We start from the raw sequence: 9,201 nt of genomic DNA, 5'->3' as shown, positions 1-9,201 counted from the left end.
TGTTTTTGATCCTTGCCAGCTTAGCGTGTACCAAGTGGTATTTCATTATGATTTTGATATACATTTCCCTGGGAGTGTTCCCATTTTACAGAAAAGGAAACTGAGACTCAGAGAGGTGAAGAACCTTCCCTGGGGTCCTGAAACAGTCATGGGCAGAGGCGGGATTCTGTCCCAGGCACTATCTCTCCCCTGAGCTGTATTCCCAGCGGAGCAAGAAAAAGCCCTCCAAGCAGGTGGGGACTCCCCTAAAGAGTGAGAGGACGGTAGATGAGACACAGGCTCTTGAGAAGGTAAAATGAGGTCCCGTGAAGCCTCAGGATTTCCTGTGGAAAAGTCCTCCCCTGGCGCAGTATAGGCGCTCAGCTCCTGTAAGAATTGTTACCACGCTAGATGGGGGTTGAGCCTGTAACCCCCAGAACCTGCCCAAAGGGACCTGGGCTTTTCAGGCCTGCCTTGCACTTGGGGATTTCTGGAAGGGACCAAGTTCATTGAATAAAGGGACCATGTTCACTGACTGCTGGCCTGACAGGACAATAGGTCACAGACCATCCAGACCAGGGATCCTGCAACCAGTCCGAGCCCTGCCGGCTTCACAGCCTCGTTGATACACATTCTCATCCAGCCAGCCATCCTCCAGCCTGCTCTTCTCTGAACTTCAGCTTCCTCATCTCAAAACTGAGGATATGTGCCTCCCTTTGGGACTGCTGTGGTGGTCAGCACAGTGCCCGGAGCACACCTAGTGCTCAGCCAACGTCAGTCATCATTCCAGCAGCTCCCAGACCCTGCCTTTGAGGAAGCTCACTCAGTCTGGCTGGCAGGGGAGCTTGGGGACAGGCAGATGCCCCAAGCTCCATGTGGGTGATGCCAATGGTTTCTGTAGGGGCACAAAGGGGGTGCCATCTGTGCATGCTGGCTACGAAGGCTTGACTGATACACCCCCAGGCAGATTCTCAGCAGGACCGAAGTGGGCAGGACTCTTGGCTGGGATGAGCAAAGGGGAGTCCAGAGCCCAGGGCATGATGGAAGCAACAGTCAAGCTTGGCAAAACAGATTTCAATAGCTTAGCCTCTCCGAGCCCATTTCCTCAACTGTAATATGGGGGTGTTGATACCTGGGGAGAAAATGAGATCCCTAAAGGGATGCCTAAACCTCCCAACTGACCAGTCCACGTGCTCACATGCAGGGCCATTAATTACGGTGCACCCAGACGGGACCACAGATTCTTGTCAACAGTATTAATGGATGCATACATTGATATGTTGTAGGATAGTCAAACAGGAGAAGGCAATGGCACCCCACTCCAGTACTCTTGCCTGGAAAACCTCATGGATGGAGGAGCCTGGTAGGATACAGTCCATGGGATCACGAAGAGTCGACACGACTGAGCGACTTCACTTTCACTTTTCACTTTCATGCACTGGAGAAGGAAATGGCAACCCACTCCAGTGTTCTTGCCTGGAGAATCCCAGGGACAGCGGAGCCTGGTGGGCTGCCATCTCTGGGGTCGCACAGAGTCGGACACGACTGAAGTGACTTAGCAGTAGCAGCAGTAGCAGGATAGTCAAACAGTAATAAAATGGACACATTACGGACACATGAAACAATCTAGGTGAATCTCACAAACAGTAGTGTATGAAAGAGCAGATAGGGTATAATTCCATGCATATAACGTTCTAAAAATGTAAACAAAACTCAACTATATTGTTTAAGATGACATACATATAGGTAGTAACACTATTAAAAAAAAAAAAAGAACACTGAAAATGGGATTACCTTAAAAATTAGAGTGGTGGCTCCCTCTGGGAGAGAGCAGGGGGTAATCTGGAAGACACACGGGCCAGGCAGGGGGGTTCTTTTCTGGGGTTGCCTGGTGAGCTGGTAACTCACCCTTACTTCATTTATAAGTTATTTATTCACAAAATAGTGTAAACATGTTATTGTTCGCTTCTGTATGGGTTAATGATCTCAAAATCAGAATAATTCAAGCACCTGGTAATTGGATTGGCGCTGGACGAGGGCTGGTTTTCTTTCTCCTTGAGCCCCCACTGGAGTTCGTCCTGTGCTTGGGGGGCCGAGAGCAGGGGCGAGAAGGGATTGAGTGAGGCGCGGGTGTGGGCTGGCCTCCCCTTCCCCATCTCCCCCTCCCTGGCGGCACTGTTCCCAGACGTGAATGCCCCAGAAAGACTCTGCCCAGAGGTTTTTTTTAAACCGCTTTATTCAGGTTGGCTGGTAGTCACAGACTGGATCATGTGTACAGGGCAACCCACACCCTCCCAGGCAAAGCCTAGGCCTCTCCCACACCCCCCGACTCCAGCGCTGAGGGGTGGCCAGAGGTTCCAGCCAGTTTTGAGGGGACGTGGGGCTCAATAGAAATATTTACAAATCACCAAGGGGGTGGGTGCCCCCCTGCTCAGGAATTGTGAAAGGATTTGGTATGGGGGGGCCCTTGGCTCCCGACAGCCCCAGGCCCTTTGCGGGGGGGGGGGGTTGGCATGGGTCCTGGGAGGGGGCTGGGATGGTAGGAACTGGCAGAGGGGGCTCCTGTGGAGCCTCAAAGACCCTCCAAAGGGTCCCGCTGGTGCAAGACTCTGCCTGGGGCCGAGGGGTCAGAGGGGAAAGGCCCTCCTTCTGACTTGCTATGTGAAGGGTCAGATCCGGGGTCCCCTGCCTCCCGGCTGGGTGGGACAAGGGGCTGATTCTTAGTAGGAGGAGGCTGAACATGAAGGACCCACCTGGAGGCAGTGCGAGGGGTCTCCCTGTCCTCCCAGGACCCCTGTGAGCCACTCGGCCAAGGGGTCACGGCTCTTCTGGGCCTGTGCCTCACTCCTTCACCAGAGGCCCTGGTTCTGCTCAGAAGATTCAAGTCCACATTTGGGAGGGGTCACCGTTCCACACCCCGGGGTCCAAGCAGGGGATGGGAGGAAGGAGGGAGAGTAAGGCTGGGAGGCCCCCGGCTTGGGACAGGATGGGGGACAAGCAAGCAAAGCGAAACACTGGACTCGACTGAAGCTGGTGACAGACGGGGGCGGCTCGGTCCCGGCCTGGTGCCCCAGCCCAGCGTTCCGGGGCGGCTGTCCCCTGGGTGCCCCGGGCCACCTTCTCGGAGCCAGGTTGCGGCGAGGGTCTGAAGGGGGAGGGTTGGGCGGGGCTTACATGCTGAGCTGAGGGGTGGTGGGCGCAGGGCCGAGGAGGGGGCCACGGGCCGTCTCGGGGATGGGGAGGAGCTGGACCCGGGCAGCCCCATCCCCGGCGGTCCAGGGGCTCCTCGTGCACTCGATACAGCCGGAGGGGCGCGGGGTGGGCCAGCGGCGAGCTGGGCATCAGTCTAGAGGCTGCAGGCCTCCTCGTCCACCGAGCGCTTCCGCAGCTCCTTGCCGGGCTTGGGGGGCGGCGGGGCGGGCGCGGCAGGTGGGGCCTCGGGCAGGTGCAGGACGGAGTTCTCCCCCGGCTGCACCCGCAGGTAGGCCTTGACCTTGTGGTGCCGGGCCTTGCCGTCGCTGAAGTCGATGACACGGCACTCGTAGGTGCCTTCGTCCGTGGGCTTCACGCGCGACAGGCGCAGCTTGTGGGAGATGTTGCTGCCCACTACCTTGACCACCTGGGGGCGACACAGAGACGGTGACCTTGGCCACTGGTGTCCTGGGCCCGCTCCGCGGGTCGGGCCCCAGGGACACTCCCATCAGGGCATGCGGAGTTCAACAGCAGAAAAGCCAAAGCAACTTAAGGGTCTATCAACAGATCACATAAACAGGCGCTGGTCAGTTCATTCAGTGGAATATTGCACAGCAGTGAAAAAGCATGAGCTAGAGCTCAGGGATACACGGGGTGAAAAGATCTCATTGCCAGACTCTTGCCCTATGATGCCATTTCTGCAAAGGCACAAAAACCCTCTACACAGGTTTTGGTGACTTGTGTGTAGGCAAGTTTGAAAATAGACAGCAGGGAACACAGTGTGGCCTCAAAGCTATGGTTGTTTCTGGAGTGGAGCCCAGGGAAGGGCTGCAAAGTGACTTCTTAGCCTTATGTATCAAAATAAAATAAAATAAAGGCTGATCACAAATATATCAGGATGCTAATGATAGCTCACTCCAGTGGAGGTGAGGGGTGGGGGGAGCAAGACTGTGATATTTATCTTCATATTTTGGCTTTTTGCTCATTTACTTATTGGATGGGTTTTTTTAATTTTTACTTAAAATTGAAATATAGTTTATATACAATAAGGCACACACAGCTTAATGAAATTTTACAGGTATGCTGGGTGTGACCACCATCCAGAGCAAGGCATGGGGCGTTTGCAACCTTCTGGAATGCACCCTAGTGGCCCCTCCTTGTCAATTCCCGCCCCCTTAGGTTACCTAGTACTCTGATTTTTATCACCCTAGACTAATTTCCCCTGTTCTTTTTTTTTTTTTTTTTTTTTTTTTTTTTTTTTTTTTTTTTTTTGTGAATCTTCTCAAGCCCTCTTTTAATAATCACAGGCCAGGGGAGGTGAGTGGGATCAGGGGAGGTACACAGGAGACCCCTGCACACAGGAGGTATGCAGAGGGAACACTGCAATGCCGGGGCCTAGACGCACCTGTGTCTATTTCCCAGGGAAAAGTCCATCTTGGTGTTTTCCTACCCCACGTTTTCTCAACACAGAGGTAAGAGTTAGTGGGGGAAGCAGGATGATACTTTACACCATTGGTCCAGGTCAAGATAGTAAGTGGTCCCCCTGGCCTTCCCAGTCCACTTCCTACTCTCAATTCATGGAGCAGACCTTCTTCCACCCCCGACAAGCTCAGAGAACCCATTCTCCTTGCTTGAAACGGTGATCTGGCAGCTAAGCGTCGAGTTTCTGGCTGTGGAAACTGCAGGCGTCTATAGCAAACTGTTCCGTTTTAGTTCCCTATTCACCTGTCCCTCCTAACGGATCTACTCATTCCTAAGTTCTTGACTTGATAAGCACCGAACTATGAAGTTTTTTTTTTTTTTCCCTCACTTTTCCCTCTCCTCAGTTCTGTGAATTGACTTGTCTATGTCACTTTCACTACTCACTCCAAAACATTGCTCTTTTGGAGTGATGTGTTCTGCCAAATAGATTAAAATAAAAATACATTACCTGGTACAGGGAGTATACAGAACAACAGGGGCTGAAGGTTCAAGACAGACACTGACATTATGATCATACAAAATATACAGAAGTACCCAACATCAACAACTTTTGTCAGAAATTGTACATTTTGCTGTTTCTTTAGCATTTCCCCACATTTTCTTCTTCTTCTGTGGATCCACTGCAGTGAAGGCCGAGCTTTCTCCACAGTGTTTCTGAAATTTGTTACATGACTGGAACATACTGAAGGAATTCCTTTTCTGTCCAAAGCAATGAGTGCTATACATGGAAAGTTTTCCCTCACATAACAATGTTTATTTACAGTGAGCTTTCTGATGCTAAGCTGAAATGTGATTAAAGGCTTTGCCATATTTATCACATTTAAGAGGTTCCTTCCTGGAATGAATTTTCTGATGCCAGGTAAGACGCAAATTCTTGAACTCATTTGTATGTGTCTTCTTCCACACGACACACTATCAGTGAGATTCCTTCGTGTTGCCTGGCTCAATTTGTTTCTTTTTATCACAGTGTAGTATTTCATCACATGGATATGCCACAGTCTGTTTATCTAGCCACTTGTTGATGGACATTTGGGTAGCTTTCAGATTAGAGCTCTTCTTAATAAATCTGCCACAACTATAAAGCTGCTGTGAATTTTTTCAATTAAGAGGGAAAAGGCAGTTGGACAGTCATATGAAAAAAATCACTGGGGAAGCTAGATGAGGACAGGGGACTCTGTGATCTCTTTGTAACTTTCTCTGAGTCTGCAATTCAAAATAAAAAGCTGAAATAAAAGAGAAGCTTGGCCTAAAAAGTGGGGGTGTTGTAAAATGGGGCTTCCATCCTTCTTGTCCCCTCTTCCTTAGAGCCAAAAGAAGCCCCTCCTACAGCCCCCACTCACTCTAGACAGAACAGGGGAGAACAGTCCCTAACAGCCAGCTGCTGACCCCCTGCTCAGTGATGTTATTACCAGCTGGCACTGCAGGCTCGCCAGGGCCAGGATGGAGCTGAGTGAGCTTCAGACTGGTGGCCACAGTCTGGAGCCCAATTCGTCCTTCTCCCCTTGGGGAGGTGGTGATGGGGACAGATACCCAGGCTGCCTGTCCTTGCCACACCCCAAATTCTGTAGGAGGACACCTTTGCTGATCACCCTTGCAGTGAGGAGGCCAGGGTGAGAAAGAGGACGGTGAGGTGGTGTGTTCACCATGCAGCTGGGCCCTCACACATGACTTCTAATCATCTCATTAATTGTCTCTGGCTTCCCTGGTTCCTTCCTCCTGGATGCCAGGCTCTTTATGACCTCATAGCCTTTGCTGGTTTCTCTGCCAGGATGCTGTCTCCCATCACCTCCTTGAGTCCCATTCATTCTCAAACATCACCTCCTCCAAGAAGCCCTCCATCACATCCTCCTGTCTATTTCTTTCCTAACACTCATCACAACTGGAGAACCATATATTTGTCTGTTTACTTGATTTTTGTTTTTCTGACTAAACTATAAACTCCACAAGGGCAGGAATGATATCTATCTTTTTCAGCTCAGTGACCACTCAAGAGCCTAGTACCCTGTAAATAATAATAATGAAGAAAGAAAACATATAAGTGTTTAAATGGACTTACTCTAGTTCCTCCTTTCTCCAAATGAAGTGGTGCCCAGATATCATGCTTGTTGATTTGGGGGTCACATATATATGATCATACCCACTTTACAGATGGTGAAGCTAAGTCTCTGAAAGACGTGGCTTCCCCATGTGCATCAGGTCAGTGAACCCAGGTTGCCCTTGCACACTCTAACCCTTCAAAGGTGTGATGGGCCCACAGAGGGTCACCCAGAGGTAGCAGGGCCACAGGGCACTTCCCAGGCTCTGGAAGGGAAGAGAGCAGTGGGCAGCTGCTAGGAGCCTGGCTCACCCTCTCTTATTCTGACCTTCCTGGCTGGTCATCATCCCCCACAAAACAAGAGTACATGGGCTTATGGCACAGCAGGAGGCAGGAGGTGGGACAGAGGCAGAACTGCCCACCTTCCCTGTAGAGCAAGCAGTGGGAGACTCTTCCAGCTGCCCCGTTGGGTGTGGGACACCCCCTCCTCCCCAGTACTGGGGCAGGGCCCAGCTGGACGCCATCAGCCCTGCTGGTTCCATCACCTCTGACCAAGGGCACAGAGAGGTCCTGGGGCCCTGCCACGCTCTCAGGCGAGTTAGGAGATGCCGTTGCAAATGCGCAGCGGGGAGTGAATTACCTCAACATCTGTTTCCCTCACGGATATTAATTATCCTTCATTTGTCAACCCTACAAGGCGCTAATGGAGTAATAATGTGAAGCGCTGGGAGGAGCGCTGGGGAGGGAGTACCATGCTTGGCCCACCCCTCCGCCCACCCTTTCTCTACCCTGGACCAGAAGGCCTGGTCACCGGCTCCCTCCTACCCTGTCACCCCTGTGTGTGTGACCTCCCCCACTCAAGGAGGAGAAGGGAGACAAGGAGAACAGCAAACAGTGCTGGGAGGCTGGATCTGACCCTAACCCGTCCCGAGCACCCTGGCCTCAGTTTTCTTGGGCTGGATTCATCCTTCATTCGACAAGACCATGAGCGAGGCCCACTCCGAGCCGGGCGCTGGAGATACGGCTGCAAGCCAGCCAGACCCCTGTGACTCCCACGTAGGCTCCCTGTCTAAGGGAGAACCCAGACCTCACATCAGCAACTAAGCACCTGGGGGAGCTGCCTTATACCAGGACGACGGGAGAGGACACACATCAGTCCTGGGGATCTGCATCTGTAAGCACCACCCAGAGAAAGCAAATAATAAACACAGTAACAACACTTAACAGCAAAGCTGGTAATATTTATGGAGCGCTTGATCCCTGGGAGATGATGTGCTAAAGAGTCTACACCTTATTTAAATCCCATAATAAATAACCCCAAGACGGAGGCACTACTGGGATACCAAGATGTAGGCACACTGGGATACCCATTGTTTGGGTCAGGAAACAGAGGCTCAGAGAGGTAAGGTGACTTGCCCAGGGCCACCCAGCTGGTGACAAGAACCAGGTCCTAATCATATCCCTGGGGATTCTCCCAGGACCAGTAAACAAGTCTGTCTTTCCACCCCCGCCTCCCCTCTCTTTCCCTGGCCCTCCAGCCTTCCATGTCTTTGAGGAGCCTGGCCCCTTCCTCAGAAGCATCTCTCACGGGAGGGAGCCATCATCTTACCCAGGCTTCATGCGGGTGGTGGAGCAGCCTGTTGGATTTCAACATTCACAGACTGGGCAGAAAAATCCTGCAGCCCAGCCCCCCAGCACGGGGCTGTGAGGCAGAGAGACCCCCACGTGGAGGCCTGGCTGTAAATCATAATCGCCTCGGCATGGGCATCGACAGGCCTTAGCAGTGCAATTAAGCACCTAATTATGCTGAAAGAGACAAGGTGGCCAGTCCATGCCATGACCAAGCTCAGCCTCCTTCTTGCCTGCCCATGGCCCAGGCCTCGCTGGACACAGCAGGAGCCCACGGACCATCAGGTGGGTGGGCTGGGATCCTTCTCCCAAGCTGTACCAGGAAGAGTGGATGATGGCAAATTAATCCATGGTGCCAGACCTTTCTTCCGTGTGTCCTCAGCCTAAGAGAGATGTGGTAACCCTGAGAAAGTGCTGGGTGGGGAGCAGGGGGTCAGGAGGTCCCTGCCCCAGGCCTGGCTCTGAGCTCTGCCACTCCCGAGCTTCCATCAGGAACACCCAGCCAATTCACCAGTGCCCAGCTGGTAAAGAATCTGCCTGCAATGAGGGAGACCTGGGTTCGATCCCTGGGTTGGGAAGATCCCCTAGAGAAGGGAATGACTACTCACTCCAGTGTTCTGGCCTGGAGAATTCCATGGACTGTATAGTCCACGGGGTCTCAAAGAGTCAGACACAACAGAGCGACTTTCACTTCCACTTTGGCAAGGCCAGACGCCAACTCAGAGTCTCCCCAAATCTGGGCCCCAGAAGGCCTCACCCATTGCAGCCAGACCCTCCCAAGTCATGACCCCCATTTCTCCCTTCACACAGGCACAATCTGCCTCTGAATCCCACTGGTCTTCCTGCTAAACATCACTGGTCCTCCCCTTCTCTCCGGAACCCAG

At 52.4% G+C, this 9,201-nt stretch overlaps 1 protein-coding gene across 1 annotated transcript in view; it reads right to left on the bottom strand.

Moving 5' to 3' along the window:
* Window positions 1–3,325: 3,325 nt before the first annotated feature.
* VSTM2L (V-set and transmembrane domain containing 2 like) overlaps window positions 3,326–9,201 on the bottom strand; it is a 38,481-nt gene continuing 32,605 nt past the window's right edge. Inside the window, exon 4 of the mRNA XM_068987869.1 lies at window positions 3,326–3,598. Coding sequence (XP_068843970.1) covers window positions 3,326–3,598 — 273 coding nt within the window. The remainder of the gene's footprint in view (window positions 3,599–9,201) is intronic.

This window comes from Capricornis sumatraensis, chromosome 15, assembly GCF_032405125.1.
Source record: "Capricornis sumatraensis isolate serow.1 chromosome 15, serow.2, whole genome shotgun sequence".
NCBI lineage: Eukaryota > Metazoa > Chordata > Mammalia > Artiodactyla > Bovidae > Capricornis > Capricornis sumatraensis.
The sequence above is the reverse complement of the archived record's forward strand: the minus strand, read 5'-3'. Positions and strand labels throughout refer to the sequence as shown.